General features: G+C 45.7%; 2 protein-coding genes and 1 long non-coding RNA gene across 4 annotated transcripts; 1 reads left to right on the top strand and 2 right to left on the bottom strand.

Annotated features, from left to right (window-relative positions):
- On the top strand, positions 1 to 17,456 carry CPT2 (carnitine palmitoyltransferase 2). Its single transcript, XM_003815013.4, has 5 exons — positions 1 to 368; positions 3,996 to 4,076; positions 5,595 to 5,701; positions 13,274 to 14,578; positions 16,523 to 17,456. The coding sequence occupies exons 1-5, from the start codon at positions 217 to 219 to the stop codon at positions 16,852 to 16,854; spliced, it is 1,977 nt and encodes a 658-aa protein (XP_003815061.2). The 5' UTR covers positions 1 to 216; the 3' UTR covers positions 16,855 to 17,456.
- LOC134731108 (uncharacterized) lies at positions 9,853 to 13,672 on the bottom strand. Its single transcript, XR_010113206.1, has 2 exons — positions 13,549 to 13,672; positions 9,853 to 13,471 (listed from the first exon to the last, which is right to left on the bottom strand). It is a non-coding gene; the product is annotated as an uncharacterized LOC134731108 (long non-coding RNA).
- CZIB (CXXC motif containing zinc binding protein) lies at positions 17,393 to 23,951 on the bottom strand. Of its 2 annotated transcripts, XM_003815014.6 has the most exons (8): positions 23,841 to 23,951; positions 23,532 to 23,615; positions 22,128 to 22,184; positions 21,676 to 21,757; positions 21,434 to 21,465; positions 20,040 to 20,117; positions 19,249 to 19,314; positions 17,393 to 17,995 (listed from the first exon to the last, which is right to left on the bottom strand). In XM_003815014.6, the coding sequence occupies exons 1-8, from the start codon at positions 23,844 to 23,846 to the stop codon at positions 17,918 to 17,920; spliced, it is 483 nt and encodes a 160-aa protein (XP_003815062.3). In that variant the 5' UTR covers positions 23,847 to 23,951; the 3' UTR covers positions 17,393 to 17,917. The 2 variants fall into 2 exon arrangements, with proteins under 2 accessions (XP_003815062.3, XP_054948600.2); XM_055092625.3 differs by lacking the exon at positions 22,128 to 22,184 and having other exon boundaries at positions 23,841 to 23,949.
- Between the last annotated feature and the right edge of the window lie 1,127 nt (positions 23,952 to 25,078).

Raw genomic sequence — 25,078 nt, 5'->3', positions numbered from 1 at the left:
AGTGGGCGGGGCCTGTCAGTGAGCGGCCCCTGCCCGGAAGGAGCCAGTCCGGGGCGGAGCCGACGGCCTTACAGGGGCCGGAAGTGGCCTTCGGGCGGAGAAGTGCCCCAGGAGTCCTGACGCAGTGTCTTGGGCGCTAAAGGCGGCGGCGGCCTTGTGTTTAGACTCCAGAACTCCCCACTTGCCGCGTTCTCGCCGCCGCAGGCTCCCGGGACGATGGTGCCCCGCCTGCTGCTGCGCGCCTGGCCCTGGGGCCCCGCAGTTGGTCCGGGAGCCCCCAGTCGGCCCCTCAGCGCCGGCTCCGGGCCCGGCCAGTACCTGCAGCGCAGCATTGTGCCCACCATGCACTACCAGGACAGCCTGCCCAGGTGAGCCCGGCCTCCGGGTCCCCGCCGCCCGCCGCCGTCCCAGGATTGGCCCCAACCTGACCGCAGTCACTCATGACTCTTCTAGTGAACCCGTTTCCGCCCCCAAGCCCCTACCATGGAGGCTGCCACAGCCCCTTATCTGGAAGTCTTGGGACTTTTCAGAATCTCCTAGCACAGGAACCTCAGAACCCTCAAATTCTCTTCCAGAACCCCTCGATGCTATCTCAGATTCTCCATCTTGAACGCTTCTCAGATTCCCTCTCCTTTAACCTAACTTCCAGCCAGCTATCCTGAGTCCTCTTCTCCCTGAAAAATGCCAGACCTGCATATTTCCAGCGCCGCTGTAATCCCTCGACTATGGTGTCTCCTGAAGTACTTTAATGACTGCCTCACATTCCTACCCGGAATATGGGTAGGCTGATTCCTAATACATCATGGTTACCATTCCTTAACTTCTCCCAGCACCGCCTTCACCCCTGTCACTCAGGACCCTCAGCCCCACCTCCCATTTCTCCAGTACTCTGTTCTTTCACCCCCCCATGAGCCCCCACAAGCACAGCCCTCAAGTGTTCACCCTTGTCCTCAACTGACCCTCCCCCATGTTTTTAAATCTTTAATCTCCTAAATCCAGTGTTCACCCGGAAACCTTTCACTCTCTCCAAGCCCTCCTCAACAGGTTCCTCCCCTTAAAATATCCTTCCTCACCCACAGTACCCCTTGTAAGTGCAGCTCACCCTCACAGAATTCTAGACACCACCCTCAGTACCCCATCCACACTCCATCATACTCAGATCCAGGGTCCACCCAAATTTCTCTTCTCCTCCTCACCACTGGCTACCCTGCCTTCGAAACACTTCACCCAGAATCGACTTCCCCTCTGAAAATAGCCCTAGTAAATCCTCTTCCCCTTCCTTCCCCCAGTACTTTCTTAAATCCAGCTTCCAGTTCTTCCAGCCTTCGAACTCCGCTTTCGTCTGAGTTGCCAGATCTCCTTCTTCAATATTAGAAATTTTCTTCACCCTCTAAGCCAAACCTAAACTAACTTCTAACTTACTGAGTGAGTAACTCAGTTCCTGGAGCCAAGTTCAAAATTTGTCTCAAAGACCCTTCTCACCTTATTTCTCACCAAACTGCCCTCAGGGATTCCCCACACTCCAAGAGCTAGAGGCCAGGCTTCTTCTCCATGTGTGGAACATTGTGTCACAGGCCTCACCCGAGCTGCTGGGTTGTTTTTCTCTGCATCTGGGACCACTTAACCCAACGTCATCACTACATACCCTCACCCTCTCAGGAGGATCGAGTGATTCTTGTGAAATTACATTTTGTGCAAACATCTAAGACATGAAAATGAGATTATCTACACGTGGCAGGAGGGAGGAAGAAAAAGGGGCTTTGTGCCTGTGGCATAAGCCTGGTACATGCTTCCACCCTGTCAACCTGTGTGTATGAGCTGAGCCAGTATATGGGTGAAAGGTGAGGACTGACAGAACCTGTCTTCACTTGCCAAGTTCAGAGTCAGATGGTCACTGACTTTCAGGCAGGCCTGGGCCCCACCCAGGTTTAAGATCAGAGGGATTTTCTGCACTTTAGAATTGGAAAGCTGGAAAGAATATTCAAGATTATTTATTCCAACCCCATCCATAGCACAGTCTGTAGGAATCTGGAGGTACCAATTCAAACTCCAGTTCAAATAGTACCACTAGTCACCTACGCATAACCTTAAGCAACCAACCTCCCCCAGACCTCCATTACCTTATTTGTAAACTGGGAGTTGGATGAGAGATGAGATTCCTTCTCTCGCTCAGATTCTAGACTGGTAAAATGTATAATCTTTCACACTCACTCATTGATGTCACACTTGGTGAAAAGCCCTGACTTTGAGGTCTGGTAGAATGTAGTTGCAGATTCTGGATCTGCAAGTCTTTAGCTATAATTTTGGGCAATTCTGTTAACTTCACTGAGCCACAGTTTTATTTTGGTTTTTTTGAGACAGAGTCTCGCTCTGTTGCCCAGGCTGGAGTGCAGTGGCCCTATCTCGGCTCACTGCAACTTCTGCCTCCCGGGTTCAAAGGATCCTCCCGCCTCAGCCTCCCAAGTAGCTGGGATTACAAGCATGTGCCACCACACCCAGCTAATTTTTGTATTTTTAGTAGAGATGGAGTTTCACCATGTTGGCCAGGCTGGTCTCAATCTCCTGACCTCAAGTGATCTGCTCTTGGCCTCCCATCTGGGACCACAGGCATGCACCATCATGCCTGGCTGATTTTTTGTATCTTTTATAGAGACAGGGTTTCGCCATGTTGCCCAGGCTGGTCTTGAACTCCTGGACTCGAGCAGTCTGCCTGCCTCGGCCTCCCAAAGTGCTGGGATTACAGGTGTGAACCACCGTGCCCAGCTTCACTCCAGAAATTTTTAAGTAGGACTTTTTTAAATCAAATTGCCATTGTCTCTAATCTAGAATTTTGTTTAAAAGGAAGAAGGTAAACTTTCATGAATATTCCTACTGTAATAAAACTAAATCTTAAACATATGTAGGCAACTGGAATTATGAGGTAGCTGAGATAGTATTTGGAATTTTTCTGAGTAAGTCAGTGAATGTAAGGGGATCTATGGTGTTAAAGTGTTGTAAATCGGTACTTAGTGCAGTCTAAGTCCATAATGGCAGTAAATAATTGATTTATTTTTGTCATATTATGGATAAACATGCATTACAAATAAACTGATGAACCACAGTATATCTTATATTAGGCTTTTAAACTGCTTTATGTATCATGTTTCAGTTTTCCTAAATGACTGATACATTTCAGTATTTTGCATATCAGTGTTAATTTTGAGTTGGTAGAGGCAACCTAACAAACTCTTGATTGTTTTGCTATTAGGGGATATTTCCTTCAATAAAACCAATGAATTGAAAGAGAAAATACACCTCACTTTACTGTCCATGTGTTTTCATTTCACAATAAGCCAGTAACTTCATCACCATAGCCATCTTTGGGAATCACTAGTAGACAGAATGATAAGTAGGCAAATTGCTGTTCCTGTTATTTAAGCACAGGGACTATTTGGTTCTTCCTAATGGCGTTCCTGGTATCTGGGCATGGCTTACTGGTCGATTCCTACCTTTCAGTGACTGTAGCCCCCATATATGGCTGGCCCTTGGACAGATCTGTGTTTCACTCTTATATAATTATTTGTTGTAAAATGCAGAAGAAAATTTAAAAAATAGAACCTTTTCATTTTATCCTAGGGGAGAAAAATGCAGTTGTTCAAACTAAGGGTAGAATTAAATCAGGGCCAATACAGTGTTAGCACAGGTGTTATCATTGTGACCAGAAAACAGGAATGCTTGGGGCAGCTTCTGCTTCCCCATTTTGAATCTATTATTGTTATTTAAAATAATTATATTTGTATTTTACTTAAAGATTTAGTTGTTATTTTACTTAAAAGTAGAGTTACCATTGATATACTTGGCATTAGTAAACCCATTGATTCTGATTTGTCAGTCGCTTCTGATGATTGGTTTTGGGGGAGGAAATTAATGATCTAGTAATCAGTTCATTAGCTTGTAAAGCTAATTAACCTCTTCCATATACTGTCAGCCTTACACTGACCCTGCTTTCTCCCCAGGCTGCCTATTCCCAAACTTGAAGACACCATTAAGAGATACCTCAGTGCACAGAAGCCTCTCTTGGATGATGGCCAGTTCAGGTAAACACTGAGAACCTTGGGTAAGCATAGTTGGGGTGGTTCAAGACAGGCTGGCAAGTAGTGGTGGACTTCAGGGAATGTCTGTGACGTGGCTGGGTCTCCAGGAACCCAGAACCTAGTTGTACATCTGCAAGTTCAGGAAATAGATTTTCATTCATGAAGGACTGACCAAGCCCCGAGAGTTCCTCTAAACAGGCTCAACAGGAGATAGTTTATAAGCCAGAATGCCAAATGTGTACTTTCCCTTAGCAGGTGTACCTGGGAGGCTCACTGGTCCTGGTCATTTATAGAGAGCATGTACCCTTGGAAGGGAGGTCCATTGAGGAGACCATACAGCAGACCAGAAGTCTGCATTGTGAGCATGTTTATTGAGTTGGATAGCATGCCTCCAAAATTTATGCCCTTTTTCATGAAATTTAGTATATGATCTTATTTGGAATTAGGGTTGTGGCAGATGTAATTAGTTAAGATGAGGTCCTACTGGAGTAGTGTGGGTCCTTAATTAAATATGACTGGTGTCCTTGTAAGAAGACACAGAGACAGCCGTGTGAGGACACAGGCAGAGATTGTGTCCTCTGCCTGTGTCAACAAGCCAAGGCATGCCAGGGATTGCTGGCAACACCAGAATCTAAGAGAAAGCCATGCAACAGATTCTTCCCCAGTCTTCAGAGAAGATATAGTCCTACTGACACCTGGATTTTGTCCTTAAAGCTTCCAGAACTGTGAGAGAATAAATTTCTGTTGTTTTCAGCCACCCAGTTTGTGGTGTTTTGTTATAGCAGTCCTAGGAAGCAAATACAGCATGGAATTGGAAAATAATATCAAATATTGTCAAAAAGTGGATTGCATTAAGCTCTTATAGCCTAGTGTAGTACTCTTTTTCCATAATGGAAATTTTTCTGTACAGGTAACTGGCATTGTTGTTGGAATCACAGAACTCTTCACTGGACAGTGATGGAGAAGCAGATGAATTATCCATAATCTAGGCCTCTGTTTTCAAATATTTGTTATTAGTCATTTAAAGTTTCTCTTGATATGGTAATAGCTACCAGTTATTGAGTATTATGTTTTAGGATATTCTAAATCCTTAGCTTTATAAATATTTTTAATCTTGTAAAGTGGTATTATTATCCATTTTACACATCAAGAAACCGAGACTCAGATCAAGTAACTTATCCAAGATCACACAGTTTGAAAAGCAACAGAGCTAGGATTCAGACTTAACTTCTGTTGACTCCAGAGCTTGTGTCCTTTTCTCCATGCCAAACTGCCTCCTAGGATATGGATTATTTTGTGAGATGTTGATTGATTTTCCTAATCATTCATTTTAAGAAGGTAGTCAAGATTATCAATTTTAGACTGATTCCTGTTCTGGTTAGAGGTACTTTCTGATCTCATTCCAGGTTTTAGGGCTATGCTGTTGGGGACCCAAAACTCTATTATGAGTTCCTCGCCATGAACCTAAAAATCATGTATTCCCTACCATGGTTTGATTTTGTCTTTTCTTGAATGTTTTAGGAAAACAGAACAATTTTGCAAGAGTTTTGAAAATGGGATTGGAAAAGAACTGCACGAGCAGCTGGTTGCTCTGGACAAACAGAATAAACATACAAGCTACATTTCGGGTAGGTAGGCTGGGCTGTGGGTATGATTTCTCCCAGAGCCCTCCATAATGAAAAGTAAGGCATATTCTCTCCTGTTTTGGTCTCAGAGATATTTTTGGTGAGACCAGCAAATGAAGTAACGTCTCATCCTCCCTTCCTGAGGTAAATTAAGGCTGAGTGTGTTCCTCCTCTACTGAGGTGTTGACTTGAGCCCATGCTCAAGAATGATGGCCAGCCTTCTCTGTAGATGGGATTGAGGCAGAACCTAATCAATGGTCCTGTCTGAAAAGGATGCAGGATTAAGTCCTATGTCCTATATCATTCTGGGTCCTTCACTGTCAGACAGAACTGTCCTCTCCAGCCTCTTCTCTCACCACCCACCCTGACATACTTCCTGCTAAACTCCTCATTGCTCCCTGAACCCTTAGTCTTTCATTCTTTTGTGCCTTTATCCATGCTGTTCCCACTACCATTTTTTTGCCTGGCAAATTCTTCTTTTAAGATCCAAGGAGGATGGTTTTCTGTGAAACCTTCTCAGTCCTTTTTCCTTTCCATTCAGAGTTGGTTGCTTCCACCTCTGTTCCTACAGCACTTCTTTTAATTTAGTTTATATATTTACCAAGGTTATACATGCATATAGTTTAAAGAATCAGACAGTTCTATAAGGCTTGTTAGGAAAAAGAGCAACTTCCTCATCATCTTATTTCCCACTTCTCACTTTCAGCTCCTAAATCTTTTGTTATATACCCCCGTATCTCTAAATTAGATACTTACATTACTGCATCTTGATTTTTTTGCTTTAGTCATTAGCTATTGACATCTCACTGTAGAAGATTAGAATTCAGCAGTACTTTACATCCCACCACATATGTGGGATGTGTATACACATACTTCCTATCCCCTTATTTTCACAGCATAGGGATTTGTAATTTTGGATAACTCAGTATCTAGTTTTATGCTATTATGATCATAGAAACACTATTGTCAGCTGACTCATGTAGCATATTGGGATTGTTTTTCCTTTCCAGTACAAACTTTTTGTTTTCTCTGAAGTTAATAATTGTTCCATCCTTTCTCTTGTTTAGTTTTCTATGTGCTTACTAATTTACCCCCAGACTCTTCCCAAGCTGTCTGAATCTCCTCTCAATACATGAAAGCAGATTGGACATTCTATCCCTTTTGGTCTTCTTGACGAAACTTCTTCCAGAACTTGCGACTTGCTGTAGTCTGGATTTGTGAACCTCTTGGCCTACTGTGAAGCTGCTCTCCTGTGCTCTTTCACCATCAGCTGGGGCATCTATCATCTCTCTCTCATGTTGGGACTCGTGTTTCTTGTCTTTCATATTTTCTTATTTCTTGGCTTTTTCTTTTCTTTTCTTTTTTTTTTAAATCAGAGCACATATTCCCTGTACTATCTGGAAACAGAATATGGGAAGCAAAAATTTTAAAATGGCCCTTATACTTCATTGATAATTTGTTTGGCTGGGTTTGAAATCATTTTCCCACAGAATTTTGGAGGCTTTGCTCCATTGTCTTTTAGCATCCAGTGTTGCTGTTGGTAAATCTAATGTTATTCTGAGACTTAATCTTTTGACTACTTCTTCTCTCTGCCTTTGGAAGCTTTTTAGAATTTTCTCTTTGTCCCCAGTGTTTTGAAATTTCAGGTAATGTGTTTTGGTATGTGTTGGGCCACTCTGTGAGTCCTTTGAATCTGGAATCTCATCCTTCAGGTCTGGGATATTTTCTTGTTTTATTTCTTTGGATTTCTTCCTCTCCATTTTTTTTCTCTGTTTTTTCTTTGTGGAACTCTATTATTATTCAGGTGTAGAATTTCTGGGTCTTATCCTCTAATTTTCTTTTCTCTCACATTTTTCATCTCTTACTCTTTTTGTTACATTTTCTTGGGAGACTTACTTAATTTTAATCTCTCAACCTGTTTTTAAAACTCCTGCTTTCCTATTTTTTACTTCCACAAGCTCTTTTTTCTTCTTATGGTGTTCTTTTTAAAAATAGTTTATCTCTGATAATTTTTTTTTAAGATCTCTCTTCATAGTCTGTTGCCTCCAAGTTGCTTTTCTCCTGTTTGCTTTGCCCTTTTCTTTCTTCAGATGCTTCATAATCCTGTGTTGTCTTCGATATGAGTGAGATATTAAAAAGCTCTTGGAAGCTATGTGGATGGGGGTGAGGCTTGTCAGTTACAGGCTTTGCTCTAATGTGATTGATATGGTTTGGCTCTATGTCCCCACCCAAATCTCATCTTGAATTGTAATCCCCACGTGTTGAAGGAGGGACCTGGAGGGAGGTGATTGGATCATGGGGGCAGTTTTCCCCATGCTGTTCTCATGATAGTGAGTGGTTTCTCACGAGCTCTGATAGTTAAAAAGTGTTCAGCAGTTCCCTCACTTGTTTGCTTTCTCTCCTGCTGCCACATAAGATGTGCCTTGCTTCCCCTTCACCTTGCGCTGTGATTGTAAGTTTCCTGAGGCCTCCCCAGCCACAAGGAACTGTCAGTCAATTAGACCTCTTTTCTTTATAAATTACCCAGTCTCAGGTAGTTCTTTATAGCAGTGTGAAAATGGACTAATATAGAAAACTGGTACCAGGAGGGGGGCATTGTTACAAAGATACCTGAAAATGTGGAAACAACTTTGGAACTGGTTAATAGGCAGAGGTTGGAACAGTTTGGAGGGGTCAGAAGAAGACAGGAAGATGTCAGACAGTTTGGAACTTCTTAGAGAGTTGAATGGTTTTGACCAAAATGCTGATAGAGATATGGACAATGAAGTCCAGGCTGAGGTGGTCTCAGATGGAGATAAGGAACTTATTGGGAACTGGAGCAAAGGTCACTCTACTGTGCTTTAGCAGAGAGACTGGTGGCATTTTGTCCCTGTCCTAGAGATCTGCAGAACTTTGAACTTGAGAGGGGTGATTTAGGGTGTCCGACAGAAGAAACTTCTAAGCAACAAAGCATTCAAGATGGCTTTTTCTGAAAGCATATGGTCATATGCATTCACAGAGAGATGATGTGAAAGTGGGACTTATGTTTAAAAGGGAAGCAGAGCATAAAAGTTTGGACAATTTGCAGCCTGACCATGCAGTAGAAAAGAAAAACCCATTTTCTGGGGAGAAATTCAAGCCACAAGCTGCAGAAATTTGCATAAGTAATGAGAAGCCAAATGTTAATAGCCAAGACAATGGGGAAAATGTCTTGAGGGCATTTCAGAGATCTTTACAGTAGCCCCTCCCAGCATAGGCCCAGAGGCCTAAGAGGGAAAAATGGTTTCCTGGGCCCTGCTGCTCTGTGCAGCCTCGGGACATGGTGCCCTGTGTCTCAGGCACTCCAGCTCCAGCCATGGCTAAAAGGGGCCAAGGCACAGCTCTGGCCATTGCTTCAGAGGGTGCAAGCCCCAAGCACTGGAGGCTTCCCCATGGTGTTGGGCATGCAGGTGTGCAGAAAACAAGAGTTGTGGTTTGAAAACCTCCTCCGGCCAGGTGCGGTGGCTCACGCCTGTAATCCCAGCACTTTGGGAGGCCAAGGCGGGTGGATCACGAGGTCGGGAGATCGAGACCATCCTGGCTAACATGGTGAAACCCTGTCTGTATTAAAAATACAAAAAAAATTAGCCGGGTGTGGTGGCGTGCACCTGTGTCCCAGCTGCTGGGGAGGCTGAGGCAGGAGAATGGCGTGAACCCAGGAGGCAGAGCTTGCAGTGAGCCAAGATAGCACCACTGCACTCCAGTCTGGGTGACAGAGCAAGACTCCATTTCAAAAAAAAAAAAAAGAGACAACCTCCTCCTACATTTCAGAGGCTATATGGAAACACCTGGATGTCCAGGCAGAAGTCTGCTGCAGGGGTGAAGCCCTCATGGAGATCCTCTACTAGGGCAATGCAGATGGGAAATATGGGGTTAGAGCCCCCACACAGAGTTCCCAATGGGGAGCCTAGTGGAACTGTGAGAAGAGGGCCACTGCCCTTCAGACCCCAGAATGGTAGATCCACCGACAGTTTGCACCATGTGCCTGGAAAAGCCACAGGCATTCAATGCCAGCCTGTAAAAGCAACCATGGGGCTGTACTCTGCAGAGCCACAGGGGCAGGGCTACCAAAGGCCTTGGGAGCCCACTTCTTACCCCCAGCATGCCCTGGATGTGAGACATGGAGTCAAAGATTATTTTGGAGCTTTAAGATTTAATGGCTGCCCTGCTGGATTTCAGGCTTGCGTGGGGCCTGTAGCCCCTCTGTTTTGGCCAATTTCTCCCTTTTGGAATGGGAGCATTTACCCAATGCTTGTAACACCAGTGTATCTTGAAAATAACTAATTTGTTTTTGATTTTACAGACTCATAGGCAGAAGGAACTTGCCTTTACTCAGATGAGACTTTGGCTTGTAATTTTGAGTTAATGCTGGAATGAGTTAAGACTCTGGGGCACTGTTGGGAAGACATGGTTGTGTTTTGAAATGTTAGAAGTACATGAAATTTGGGAGAGGCCAGGGCAGAATGATGTGGTTTGGCTCTGTGTCTCCAACCAAATCTGATCTTGAATTGTAATAATCCCCAAGTGTCAAGGGAGGGACCTAGTGGGAGGTGATTGGATCATGGGGTAGTTTCCCCCATGCTTTTCTTGTGATAGTGAGTTCTCATGAGATCTGATGGTTTAAAAGTGTTTGGCAGTTCCTACTCCTCGCTTGTTCTCTCTCCTGCTGCTGTGTAAGATGTGCCTTGCTTCCCCTTTGCCTTCCACCATGATTGTAAGTTTCCTAAGGCCTTCCCAGCCATGCGGAACTAAGTCAGTTAAGCTTCTCTTCTTTATAAATTATCCAGTCTCAGGTAGTTCTTTATAGCAGTGTGAAAACAGACTAATACAGTGATCCAGCTAAACTGCTTCCCTGGGTTGCCCCTAATGGTAGTGTAGTTGGGTTAGCTTCCCTAGGGAGGCTTTTCCAGTAAACTGCCAAAAGGTTGCTAGTGTTGTAGAAGGTAGGGTAAGTAAGGGAAGAAGGTTTGAGATCTCAACTGTGATTCAGGTCTCCCAGTTTTATTTTATTTATTTTTTGAGACAGAGTCTCACTTTGTCACCCAGGCTGGAGTGCAGTGGTACAATCTCAGCTCACTGCAACCTCAGCCTCCTGGGTTCAAGTGATTCTCCTGCCTCAGCCTTCTGAGTAGCTGGGACTACAGGCACGTGCCACCACACCTGGCTAATTTTTTGTATTTTTAGCGGAGATGGTGTTTCACCATGTTAGCCAGGATGGTCTTGATCTCCTGACCTCATGATACACCCACCTTGCCCTCCCAAATTGCTGGGATTACCAGCATGAGCCACTGCACCCAGCCCCCAGTTTTATTATCTCCAGAGAGTAAAACTTAAGTCTTCTACCTGAGTGAGGAGGGAATCTCAGGTTGTGGTAGTGGTGATATAATTGAATAGTCCTTCAACCAGATGTATCTAGGTTGCCAATTACTGAGCCCTCTGGGGGTTCTGCTGTGCAAATCATGATTTCTTGGCTTTCTCTCCTGCCAATTTAGGATTGGCTTTCTTGAGTCGGCTTTAGTCATTACCAGTTGCATAAGTGCTTTCCAGCTTCCAGTATTTGTTTTCTCGTCTCCCATTCTCTTGGCCTGACTGGTTTATGTCTCTTTGAAATTCTTTTGCTAAAGGGGGGTCAGAGGCATGAATTTATGTCTTCTTTCATCAAATATATCTTATCCACCAGTACTTTTCTCTCACCATTTTAGTGCATTGCGTTATGTTTTAATTATTTGCCTCCTTCACCAGAGTTTTTCAGAATCAAAGACCATGTCCTATTCCTCTCTAAATCCCCTGGACCAAGGCCTGGCACAGCACTGATTCTCAAGGGATGGAATGAGTGGATGGACCAACAAATGAGTAACAGAGAAATCTGCATCTATTAATCCTTTTCCCAGTGCTATACATATGAACATTATTTGCCTGAATGAAAGACAGTCCTTATTTATAGAGTTTATTCATGTTTACTAATCCCAGCAGGAACTTTCCCTGACATATTTTCTGATAAAATATTGCTTCTGGAATTTTTACAGGTAAAACATCTATAGGAACTCAGAGGGCTAGTCTGAGTGATCCATGCACTGATATTTATAATAGCTTTTTTAGTACTTTCTAAACAGGGAGTGTACAAATGTACACTGTACATAGAAGGACAATGAAGACGTTTCCCCCCTTATCGGGGAGCAATCAAGTATGATTGTTGCCCCTGAAAGGAGATGAAGCAAGAGAAACCTAAAGAGATGGGGTGGGAATTAACTATTCTGTTCCAGCATGAATGCAAGTGGAGTCTTACCATATTTTATTCCTTTAAACCAAGAAAGGAAACAGAAGAGGAAGAAAAAGCAATTAATAAACATTAGGAAAATGCAAACCAAATCTGCAATGCTATACTACTTTACACCTACCAGAATATCTCCACGCCACAAGACATGTAACAAGTGCTGCTGAGGATGTGGAAAAATTGGAACCCTCATAGACAGCTCGTGGGAATGGTGCAGCCACTTTGGAAAACATCCTGGCAGTTCCTCAAAGGTTAAACAGAGACTTACCATGTGATAGTAGTTCCACTCCTAGCTATGTCCATACAAAAACATGTATAAGAATGTTCATAACAACATAATTCTTAATAGCTAGGTGCAGTGGCTCACACCTGTAATCCCAGCACTTTAAGAGGCTGAGGTGAGAGGATTACTTGAGGCCAGGAGCTTGAAACCAGCCTGAGCAACATAATAAGACCCCATCTCTACCAAAAATAAAAAAATTAGCCAGGCTGGTGGTGTGCATCTGTAGTCCTAGCTACTTGGGAGGCTGAGGTGGGAGGATCGCTTGAGCCCAGGGTTCAAGGCTGCAGTGAGCCATGATCATACCACTGCAATCCAGCCTGGATGACAGAAATCCTGTGTCTCTTAAAAAAAAAAGAAAGGCAATATAATTCATAATAAAGAGTGGAAACAGTTCAAATGTCCATTACCTGATGAGTGGATAAACAAAATATAGTATATCCATATAATGGAACATTGTTCAGCGGTAAGAAGAAATGAAGAACTTAAATGCTACAACATGGATGAACCTTAAAAACATTATTAGGAGGCCGAGGCGGGTGGATCACCTGAGGTCAGGAGTTTGAGACCAGCCTGCCCAACATGGTGAAACCGTCTCTACTAAAAATCCAAAAATTATCTGGGCATGGTGGAGGACGCCTGTAATCCCAGCTACTCAGGAGGCTGAGGCAGGAGAATCGCTTCAATCTGGGAGGCGGAGGTTGCAGTGAGCCGAGATTGCAGCACTGTTCTCCAGCCTGGGCGACAGGAGCGAGGCTCCGTCCCAAAAAAACAAAACAAAAACATTATTGTAAGTGATAGAAGCTAGATGCAAAACACCATATATTGTATGACCCCATTTGTATGTCCTGAATTATTGCAGAGCAAAAACATTCAGGGAATTCTTCTCTCTGGAGGTTGATGCCATTTCCTTTGCCTATGCTTGAATTTTTTTTCTTCTTCAAATTTTATTTTTAGGGACAGCATTATCATTTTATGTTGTTTTTTTCTTTTTATTTTTTAGGACCCTGGTTTGATATGTACCTATCTGCTCGAGACTCCGTTGTTCTGAACTTTAATCCATTTATGGCTTTCAATCCTGACCCAAAATCTGAGTATAATGACCAGCTCACCCGGGCAACCAACATGACTGTTTCTGCCATCCGGTTTCTGAAGACACTCCGGGCTGGCCTTCTGGAGCCAGAAGTGTTCCACTTGAACCCTGCAAAAAGTGACACTATCACCTTCAAGAGACTCATACGCTTTGTGCCTTCCTCTCTGTCCTGGTATGGGGCCTACCTGGTCAATGCGTATCCCCTGGATATGTCCCAGTATTTTCGGCTTTTCAACTCAACTCGTTTACCCAAACCCAGTCGGGATGAACTCTTCACTGATGACAAGGCCAGACACCTCCTGGTCCTAAGGAAAGGAAATTTTTATATCTTTGATGTCCTGGATCAAGATGGGAACATTGTGAGCCCCTTGGAAATCCAGGCACATCTGAAGTACATTCTCTCAGACAGCAGCCCCGCCCCCGAGTTTCCCCTGGCATACCTGACCAGTGAGAACCGAGACACCTGGGCAGAGCTCAGGCAGAAGCTGATGAGTAGTGGCAATGAGGAGAACCTGAGGAAAGTGGACTCGGCAGTGTTCTGCCTCTGCCTAGATGACTTCCCCATTAAGGACCTTGTCCACTTGTCCCACAATATGCTGCATGGGGATGGCACAAACCGCTGGTTTGATAAATCCTTTAACCTCATTATCGCCAAGGATGGCTCTACTGCCGTCCACTTTGAGCACTCTTGGGGTGATGGTGTGGCAGTGCTCAGATTTTTTAATGAAGTATTTAAAGACAGCACTCAGACCCCTGCCGTCACTCCACAGAGCCAGCCAGCTACCACTGACTCTACTGTCACGGTGCAGAAACTCAACTTCAAGCTGACTGATGCCTTAAAGACTGGCATCACAGCTGCTAAGGAAAAGTTTGATGCCACCATGAAAACCCTCACTATTGACTGCGTCCAGTTTCAGAGAGGAGGCAAAGAATTCCTGAAGAAGCAAAAGCTGAGCCCTGACGCAGTTGCCCAGCTGGCATTCCAGATGGCCTTCCTGCGGCAGTACGGGCAGACAGTGGCCACCTACGAGTCCTGTAGCACTGCCGCATTCAAGCACGGCCGCACTGAGACCATCCGCCCAGCCTCCATCTATACAAAGAGGTGCTCTGAGGCCTTTGTCAGGGAGCCCTCCAGGCACAGTGCTGGCGAGCTTCAGCAGATGATGGTTGAGTGCTCCAAGTACCATGGCCAGCTGACCAAAGAAGCAGCAATGGGTGAGGCAGGGGTGGGGAGCATGCCCTTGGGTCTTGTCCTCAGTGCTTGGGTAAGCAAGCCTAAATCATTCTACTCCAAATCTGATTTCTACCCGTTCACTAGGTTTAATCCATCGCCAACTCCCCAAATTTTTCTTTTCTACCCTAGCAGTCTGAACAGCCACACTAGCCACTAGGGATCAGAATGTTCTTGCCTCCTAAGCAGGGGTGGGGAAATGCATGTGTCTTTGTCCTCATTTAAGGTCACATTCAGCTGTGACGCATTAATTCTTTTTTTCATTTTTGGGGACAGAGTTTCCCTCCGTCCAGGCTGGAGTGCAATGGCGTGATCTCGGCTCACTGCAACCTCCGCCCCCAGGTTCAAGTGATTCTCCTGCCTCTGCCTCCCGAGTAGCTGGGATAATAGGCACCCGCCACTACACCTGGCTAGTTTTTGCATTTTTAGTAAAGAAGGGGTTTTGCCATTTTGGCCAGGCTGGTCTTGAACTCCTGACCTCAGGTGATCCACCCCTCTCAGCCTCCCAAAGTTCTAGGAATACAGGCGTGAGCCACCACGCCTGGCCTTTTTTTTTTTTTTTTTTTTTTTTTTTGGAGACACGGTCTCATTCTGTCACCCAGGCTGGAGTACAGTGGTGCAATCATGGCTCACTGCAACCTCAACTTCCTTGGCTCAAACAATCCTCCTGCCTCAGCCTCCCAAATAGCTGGGACTATAGGCATGCACCACCATGCCCAGCTGATATTTTAATTTTTTTTTTTTTTTTTTTTGAGATGGACTCTTGCTCTGTTGCCCAGGCTGGAGTGCAGTGGCACAATCTCAGCTCACTGCAACCTCTGCCTCCTGGGTTCAAGCGATTCTCCTGCCTCAGCCTACTGAGTAGTTGGGACTACAGGCTTATGCCACCATGCCCAGCTAATTTTTATATTTTCAATAGAGACGGGGTTTCACTATGTTGGCCAGGTTGGTCTCAAACTCCTGACCTCATGATCTACCCGCCTCACCCTCCCAAAGTGCTGGGATTATAGGCGTAAGCCACCATGCCGGGCCTAATTTTTAAAATTTTTTGTAGAGATGAGGTCCCACTGTATTGCCCAAGGTGGTCTCAAACTCCTGGGCTCAAGCAATCCTCCTGCCTTGGCCTCCCAAAGCACTAGGATTATAGGCATGCACCACTGCACCCAGCCTTTTTCTATTACTGATTGGTTATCAGACTTACTTTTGAAAATTTAGGATTTCTAAACTTACGGCCCCACTAACTTCACCTCAGTTGTAATGTGTCTGCTCTCTGTAAACAGGTTATCTCAGAAGCTCTTCTCAATTGTCATCCGTCATTACCTTTTTTTGATAAAATTCAAGACCTGGAAAGGACCTGGAGGGTCATAGTTGTCCTTTCATGTTGCTATGAAGTGCTGGAAGTGAAAGGGACCTCCAAGACATTCTAATCTTCTCTTCCTCCATTTTATAGGGAGAAAACCAAGCCACTGACCCCGTTACACAGCCAGTTAGTAGTAAGACTGAGATTCGAACCCTGGTCAAACAGACTTTCCATTTTGTTCCACTGACTCAATCTTCTCTTTTACACTTGAATCAGACTTTTAGTTTTATCGTAGTTTTTGAGTCCATAGCTGTCTTCCTGTACTGTCTTGACTCTTTGACTAAACTGATTTCAAATCTTTAAAATTATGCTTTCCTTTTAGGCTCATTTTTAGCTCAGCTGTTGACAGCTATTTTTAAATGTAACATGACATATTTCCTAAATAATTTAAAATAGTCTAGCTTGAGCTGCTCTGAAGGTTAGTCAGTTGGTGGTGTGCATAGAGGTAGAGCCTTCCCCCACTCTCAAGGATGCTGTGAGGGGTATTCCTACCATGTGGTGAGTTGGGAGGTTTTCCTGAGGTCCTTTTCCATCCTGAGACTCTGGTTTTCCATTTTGTTTCTCACAGGCCAGGGCTTTGACCGACACTTGTTTGCTCTGCGGCATCTGGCAGCAGCCAAAGGGATCATCTTGCCTGAGCTCTACCTGGACCCTGCATACGGGCAGATAAACCACAATGTCCTGTCCACGAGCACGCTGAGCAGCCCAGCAGTGAACCTTGGGGGCTTTGCCCCTGTGGTCTCTGATGGCTTTGGTGTTGGGTATGCTGTTCATGACAACTGGATAGGCTGCAATGTCTCTTCCTACCCAGGCCGCAATGCCCGGGAGTTTCTCCAATGTGTGGAGAAGGCCTTAGAAGACATGTTTGATGCCTTAGAAGGCAAATCCATCAAAAGTTAACTTCTGGGCAGATGAAAAGCTACCATCACTTCCTCATCATGAAAACTGGGAGGCCGGGCATGGTGGCTCATGCCTGTAATCCCAGCATTTTGAGAGGCTGAGGCGGGTGGATCACTTGAGGTCAGGAGTTTGAGACCAACCTGGCCAACATGGTGAAACCTTGTCTCTACTAAAAATACAAAAATTAGCTGGGTGTGGTGGCATGTGCCTATAATCCCAGCTACTTGGGAGGTTGAAGCAGAATTGCTTGAACCCAGGAGGTGGAGGTTGCAGTGAGCTGAGATCACACCACTGCACTCCGGCCTGGGCGACAGAGCGAGACTGTCTCAAAAAAATGAAAAAGAAAAAAAAACTGGGGCCTGTGTAGCCAGTGGGTGCTATTCTGTGAAACTAATCATAAGCTGCCTAGGCAGCCAGCTACAGGCTTGAGCTTTAAATTCATGGTTTTAAAGCTAAACGTAATTTCCACGTGGGACTAGATCACAACTGAAGATAACAAGAGATTTAAGTTTTAAGGGCATTTAATCAGGAGGAAAGGTTTGGAAAACTAACTCAGGTGTATTTATTGTTTAAGCAGAAATAAAGTTTAATTTTTGCTTGAAGATGGTTCTTAATTTCTTTTAACCTAATTCCTAATCCTCACAAAGATCTTTCCAACAGCAAGTTCAGTAAGTTCAGCTAACAGTACATCACCATTGGCTTCTGGCTCATTGAGTGATGGTGGGATCGCGGTTTCATCTCTGTAAACTTGCCCTTGACTGGGGAGATACCATCTCCTTAAAAATACTCTTCATTTTCCTAAGGAGTGAACTGCTGCTGCACGAATTCTTATTTGTGGAGGGAGTAGCTGCCTCCTTACTTCACCTTCATGCACCAGTGCAGCATGAACAGGGGCTTTATTGATGGGGCTTGGGAAGCTGTAATAAAGTCCAGCATGCAGATTGTGAAGGTTTTGTATAGCCACCAGGAGACAAGGGTCAAAGGAACGAGCCTCTGTGGGGTTTGCTGCTTAGAGTACTTTGTCCTTTCTCAGTTCTTAAGGGCAACTGGGAAGGAAGAGGGATCAGCACTTCACAAACTGGTGGGTGACCTCATAGATTCCCACAGACTCCTGGGCCTTTTCATCATAGTCAGTCCAGTCCTGGGAAACAAAATGGCATTGTTAGCCTCACAACGCAGAATGCAGCCATGTGGAGAGCAGAAAACTGGGACTTAAAAGGCCCAGCTCAGGCTCTGACTCAAATAATCATGAACATGTATGACCCTGAACAGAGCCAGATAGCTCAGGCCTGAATTCTAGCTCTTTCAGTTGTATGACTGTGGGCAAATCACTTAACTTCTCTGAGTCCCTTCTCCGAGTCCTGTCTTCTATTTAAAAACACAAAAACAAAAAAAGGACAATGGAGTTCATATTGAATGTTGAAAGAATCAAATGAGGTAACACATTTAAAAGCACTCAGCAGCCGGGCGTGGTGGCTCATGCCTGTAATCCCAGCACTTTGGGAGGCCAAGGCAGGTGGATCATTTCAGGTCAGGGGTCCGAGACCATCCTGGCCAACAAGGTGAAACCCCGTCTCTACTAAAAATACAAAAAATAGCCAGGAATGGTGGCAGGCGCCTGTAATCCCAGCTACTTGGGAGGCTGAGGTAGGAGGATCACTTGAGCCCAGGAGGCAGAGGTTGCAGTGAGCTGACATTGCACCACTGCACTCCAGCCTGGGCGACAGAGTGAGATTGTCTCAAAAAATACATAAAATAAAATAAAAGCACTCAGCATAGTGAGTGCCTGGCACATGTAAGAGCTCAGTAGATGCTAGCTGCTGTTATTAGGTGCTGAGCAAATGAAATGAAGTTTTTGTCCTTCCTTCAAGGCTTGAGCACAAGGCTTTTCTATCTGCAGGGTAGTAATATGTCCAGTAATACAGACTATTTCTTGTTCTTCATGGTAGTTAGGTGCAGTAAAGCCACCACAAACACTGAATTAGGGAATACTGAATGAATACTCCCCGGGGAAATACAGGGTTAGGTTCCTATGAGCCTCTGGTCACATTTTCATCAACCAATCAATAATCTAGCTTTATGTGTTTCTGTTTAAAGATAACTTATTTAATATATATTGTTGATTCATGAACTCACAGCCAGCAGCACTATAGCTCATGCCTGAATAAAGCTTATCTAACACGTATTCTCTCTGTAAGGGGCATCATAGCTTTCTCATACGTAGGAACATTAGAAAGCACTTTAGCACTATACCTGTGGCCATTTCAACAGCAAAATCACTAACAAAAAGCACAAAAATACAAAGTTGGCTTTCCATTGATGAGCCTTGTCCACCAAAAAAATAATTCCCACCAGGTGCCCTACAGTACCTCCCAAAGCCCCCAAGTCTCATACCTTCTCCTGCAGATTAATGTCACTGAAGGCTGTCCCTGACTCCACACCTTCAGCAGCAAACCCAGCCTGCAGGGCACAAGAAGGTACCAGTTAGTCTTGGCAAAAGAAGGCATTGGGCTATAAGTAAGGGCCGGCCAGGCTGCTGGCTCTTCTCACACTTCTGGGATGGAGGACAGAGATGCAGTATGAGTACCTGTCTTAGAATAACTGCTGAGCTTCCAGGACCCAGCAGCTGCCTCAGAACTAGAGTGGTGGTTTCTCTGAATTACAGCCTTGGACCAGAAGGCAGCAGGGGCAGCGTAATCCCTTCCACTAGCCCTGGTTTGCTGAAGGCTCCTGGGCATGTTATTTCCCAGGTTGGACCTTAGTTATTGATAAAATGGGGATGAAGTATTTGCTCTTCTGCCTACCTCACAGATTTGTTGTGAGGTGAAACATGCACAAATAAAGGGGGATGAGCACCAGCTCAAGTCAGATAGATCTGGGTTGAAACTATAGCTCCACTGCTTACTGTGTGACCCTGAGCAAGTTGCAAAATCTCTTCAGTTCCTTCCTCATCTGAAGAACAGGATGAATAAATTCATAGGGTTACCATAAGAATTAAATGTGGTAACATGTAAAAATGATGGCATGGGTGCCCAAGCATACAGCAGCCACTTAAGGGACAATTATTACTACCGCTAGAAAGGAGAATGTCTAGTCCATGGTATCTGTAGGTAGCACAGTTCTGGCTGTCACTTCATACATCCCCTCCCCAAAGACAAAGATTCCCCAGAAAGATACACACACACCTGCGGCTGGAAATCAACTGGTTCAAGGCCCCGGCACTCAAACTCCACTATTGTCTTGAAGTTCTCATTGTCTTCAGCCTAGAAAGGAAGTGTGTTGAGGAGGCAGGCCCAAATGAGCTCTCAGGATGACCCCATGGCCCCTCTCCTTCCTGCCAAATGGGCACTTACTGCCCCTGGAGGCCTAGTATGAGACCCAGGAAGAACTCATCCCCTTCTTAGAGGAAGCCTGCCTTGGGCACCTGCTCCCTATGAAGCTTTCTGTAGACAGCAGACATGGAGGCTGCAGAAGAGCGTGGATGCCGGGGTCAACCTGCCTGGATGTAAGGTAAGCTCTGCCTATCTTCCCCTCTGGGCCCAAGATTCCTAAACTGTCAAATAGAGCCGAGGAAACCTCTACAATTTTACTGTCAGATTTTGAAATGCATATAAAGTGCCCAGCACAGTGCTCAATAAATAGTAAATAAAATTATCAACACCAAAAATATGAACAAGAATGTTAAGCTCCAAAGTCTCTAGATCATCCAAACAGACCCAGTACACTTAACCATAGCCTTTTGCTGACCATCTGCCATGCAGTACGGGCAGAGGGCTGTCTTATAGCCTTTGAAATGGTTATGTATGTGGAGGGGGCACCTCTTGGGGGGCAGGTGGCCAGGAAATTCATGCCTACCTGACCTATGGGCTTAGGGACCACAAGTGCCATGCCCTACATTCAGTCTCATCCTGTCATTCACTGTAAAGTAATTTCCTGCACACTGACCACATCTCTGGCACTGGTAAGGCACTTCTCTGTTAGGGCCCTAGTTCGATTCTTGTTTTTTGTATTTTCCACTAGATTATTATGTACGTGAAGGCGAGTCCTCATTTAATTTCTCTTTAACTTCAGGACAAAGCCAAGAATTTGGCACAACTCAAGATACTTTAAATAAATACCAAATAAGGAATAGGTGAATACATGTAACTGGCTTTCTTTAAACAAACAGATCCAAAGCACACACTCCCTCCCTCACCTTTGGGCTAACTTGTTAACACTGATGATATAAAGGATGGGATGCACCAAACGACCTCCCCACCCATGGTTTCAGAGAAAGCTTGCTAGTCCCCTAAAATGAAGACAAGGCAAGTGCTCTCAGTGATGCAAACTGAACAGCTAGGTTGTGTCAGAGGTCCCCTGAGCTCTCACAGCCCAGCCCTCCTAAGAAGGCACTGCAAGAGGCAATATACCAAGCACTCAGTGTACAGTGGATAAATGACTGAGTCAAAGAAGAACTAAGTTCATGAGTGAATGTCCTATGGCAGGTCACTCTGATGCAGGCATGACTCTAGAACCCAGACCTACTAACTCCAGTTAGGATTTAAGCCCACCATCCCTGCCACTACAGCAGCAAACTTACATTGTAAGGCTTGATGGTGCTGCTTAAAATCTCTGAAATAGAAAAGAGAACACAAAGTTGACTTGAGTCCATACCCTGGCCCCAGCCAGGTGCCCACATGTGGCCCTGAAAAAGATCACGCTGTACAGGTGTCGGCATCTTAGGCCTGACTCCACCCTCAGGTAACATGAGTCTACTTTCAGCCTGGTGCCAGGAAGCTGTGGGCCACCCTGGCAGAACTCAGTACGCACAGCCTGACCTACCAATGGAATTTTCTCTTGCACACAGCTTGCACTTCTGGACCATGGAAGCACTGCCACGGCCCCCCTTCAGTGCCACACTGTCCTGGCAAAAAGCAAACAGAACTTTCAGTCACATATGAATTAGATGTACAGTCCTGAGGAGATCGAGCCCACCATTTATTGTCCACTTAAAGAGACCAAGACCCAGAAAGGATAACTTACTAGGACAAGACTCCTGGGAAGGCTTCCTGAGGAAAATAAAAAAAGGGCTTCCCCTTGATTTTGAACTCTGCCTCATACCTCAAAGATGCCTATTGAATCCAGTGCTGATCACACTGACACCTACCCTCCCAAACCACAAAAAGCAGGGAGCAAAGAACTGGAGAGATGAAGGCCAGTTTCCCCAAATCCCTGCCCAGAAGTGTATGTGTGTTTGTGAGTGTTTATGTTGGGGGTTGAGGGGGAACAGTTACCATCAGCCGGATGTACTGCCACTTGTCCGAAATCTCACCACAGTTGCCACATTTCATCTTTGGGGGAAAAAGAATGTTAGTAAAGCAGCTGGCTCTGCTGCACAGACACCAAGGAAAGGGTAAGAACAGTGGGAGGTGGGCAGGCTCATGATCTACCTTCTTGATGGCAATCTCACTTCATCCCTAACACCTGCCCCAACAAGGACAAAACTAGAACTATCTCTGGGCAAAGGATAGGTAAGGCTGTTTCCTATGCCGGCGTGCCCACCCTCCTCTATGAAGTGCTCAGTGTGGCCGGGGATTCAAGGCACCTGTGGTGCAGAAATGGCTTCAGCGGAGGTGAGGGGGTGGGGGGGAATATGGAGAGATTTGTTAGAAGATACAAAATTACAGCTATATGGAAGGAATAAGTTCTAGTGTTCTATAGCACTGTAGGATGACTATAGCTGACAATAATATATAGTTTCAAATAGCTAGGATATTAAATGCTCCCAACACAAAGAAATGATACACGTTTGAGGTGAATATGCTAACTACCTTGATCTGATCACTATACATTACATTTATCGGAACATCACTATATACCCCATAAATATGTACAATTCTGTGTCAATTAAGAAAAAAAAAGAGAGAGAAATGGCCTCAGCAGGCCCCCGACCCACTGTGCTTGGTTAGCTTTATGTTCCCACAGGCCCTGTATGTCACTGGTATAAGCACTTATCACTCTATTGTTAACTCTATTTTTCTGTCTCCTTCACTCGATTCCGCTTCTTCAAGCCAAAGAACAGATTCTCCCAAGTAAGCCCTGGTATTCAGGCTTCAAAATCCTGGGAAACAAAAGTAGTCCGGGGGCAGCTTCCCGAAGAACAGGGCTTTTGAGAGGTACAGAAGGATGCTGGGATTTTGACCAGGAGTAAAACACAGCAGAAGCTCTGGGATCTGGAAGAGTGAAGAGCCTCGAACTGCTGGGGAAGGGGAGGCCTCTGTAGACCATGCCACTAGGGTACCAGCTTTACCAGTGTGGGAGGGCTAAGGAAGGGTGGATTACGCACAAAATTAAACTATTTCACAATAAAGAAAACCAAATCAATAAACGAAAGGCGAACTATTCACCTTATTAAATAATCACAAGCGTCCCTTCAAGTAGCATTTCGTTTAGTGTCCATTTACAGACCACGAAATATTTAACACAGGGAAGAACTACAAAATGAAGCTTTCCAAGACTGACAATTAGAGATAAACCAATACACTTTAATAGAAAGCAAACATAAAATTCTAACTAGGAAAACCCCGAACACTTAATGTGCCTGGTTAAATATTTTCTCATACTGCCGGAGAGAAGGCTCCGGTTCAGCACTGAGATCAGGACGGGCCTCCTCTCCCCGGGCCCCGCCCCGGCCGCACCTTCAGGTACCACCGGAAGTCCTCGCCCACGGGCCGGAGGTTGGTGATGTTCTCCAGCGTGGCTTTGAGTTGCAGCGCGATTTTCTGAGGGGGAGGGCCAGAGCGACTGCGTCAGCTGTGCCTGCGCAGCCCCACGCCTGCCCGACCCTCCCGCATTCCCAGCCGTGGGTGCCACAGGGAGACACTCCTTCTGCCTCCTGCTCCTTCAGCGCGCACCCACTCGCTTCATCTCCTCCTGGCGCGAGCTGTCGCCTCCCAGACCCTCGCCACCTCCCCTCCGTGTCCCCGCGGCGGGCGGCCTCCCCTCACCCCCATGGTAGCCCTCTCCGCCCGGTGCTGGCTGCTGCCGTTGCCGTTGCTTTCCGGCGCGTCGTAAAAGGCGGGTGCCGTCTGCGCACCCTCAGTAGGGCGGGGCCGGGGCCGGGCCGCGGGGCAGGGAGTTCTGCGCGCGGCTGCTCGCCTGGCCCACTGGGCTTTTCGCATCTGGGGATCTGGGGCCAGTGGAGGTCAGCCAGGTCCGCGAGCAACCTGTGCCCAGGCCAGCGGAAGCCTGACTCCAGGATTCGGTGGTGCCACAGACAGCTACTGAACGCCAATTTTGTGCCTGCTTTAAGCGAACAGGACAGTTCCTGCCCCTCAGTTCTTTCCAGGCTCTTCACTACTCTGCCTGCCCTGGAACTTCTCAGATCACGTCAGCTCCCTCTGCCCGGGGGAAAAGCTACAAAAGGAAGAGTTCCAAGACTGCCAAATAAAGATAAACCAATACGCTTTAAAAAGTAGAATGTATTGGTTTATCAGATTTGGGGATGATGCCTTTCTTCAAACTGCCCTTATCCTGTTTCACCCAAGAGACCTGGTTTCTAGGCTCTTCTCCAGAGGTTGCCCTGTGTCCACATCCTTCTCACTGTGGTCCTTGCGACTGGACATTCCCCTTCAGCTGGCTCTTTTTTGGGAGCCCACCTGGCTTATCCTTCTCTCATAACGTTTATTGAACTTTATTTTACCTGGCCTCCTGTCCAGGCTACATCTGAGACCATGCAGGAGCTGTGGAGATTAACGGTAAAAGGAACAGCACATTCAAGACTCTTCTAGGAGGCGGGGCAAGATAGCCAAATAGAACCCTCCAGTGATCCTCCTCCTCCTCTTCCCTGGCAGGAACACCAAACTGAACAACTATCCACACAAGAAAGCACCTTCATGAGAACCAAAACTCAGGTAGCAATCACAGTAGCTGGTTGTAACATCACATCAAGATATAAGGCAATGGCTGGGTGCGGTGGCTCACACCTGTAATCCCAGTGCTTTGGGAGGCTGAGGCGGGCAGACCACCTGAGGTCAGGAGTTTGAGACCTAGCTGGCCAACATAGTGAAACCCTGTCTCTACTAAAAATACAAAAATCAGCCGAGTATGGCAGTGCACACCTGTAGTCCCAGCTACTCCGGAGGCTAAGGCAGGAGAATTGTTTGAACCCCGGAGGTGGAGGTTGTAGTGAGCTGAGATCATGCCATTGCACTCTAGCCTGGGTGACAGAGTGAGACTCTATCTC

This window comes from Pan paniscus, chromosome 1 (assembly GCF_029289425.2).
Source record: "Pan paniscus chromosome 1, NHGRI_mPanPan1-v2.0_pri, whole genome shotgun sequence".
Lineage (NCBI taxonomy): Eukaryota > Metazoa > Chordata > Mammalia > Primates > Hominidae > Pan > Pan paniscus.
The sequence above is the reverse complement of the archived record's forward strand: the minus strand, read 5'-3'. Positions and strand labels throughout refer to the sequence as shown.

What these genes read in the sequence shown, in the direction of transcription:
- CPT2 (XM_003815013.4), top strand. Translation starts at nt 217, where the DNA reads ATGGTGCCCCGCCTGCTGCTGCGCGCCTGGCCCTGGGGCCCCGCAGTT. An exon ending in TACCAGGACAGCCTGCCCAG is followed by an intron (nt 369 to 3,995) that starts GTGAGCCCGGCC and finishes CTTTCTCCCCAG; the next exon opens with GCTGCCTATTCCCAAACTTG. An exon ending in ACATACAAGCTACATTTCGG is followed by an intron (nt 5,702 to 13,273) that starts GTAGGTAGGCTG and finishes TTTATTTTTTAG; the next exon opens with GACCCTGGTTTGATATGTAC.
- CZIB (XM_003815014.6), bottom strand. An exon ending in GCACCATCAAGCCTTACAAT is followed by an intron (nt 20,118 to 21,433) that starts GTAAGTTTGCTG and finishes CTTCCTTTCTAG; the next exon opens with GCTGAAGACAATGAGAACTT. An exon ending in CAGTTGATTTCCAGCCGCAG is followed by an intron (nt 19,315 to 20,039) that starts GTGTGTGTGTAT and finishes TGTGCCCTGCAG; the next exon opens with GCTGGGTTTGCTGCTGAAGG.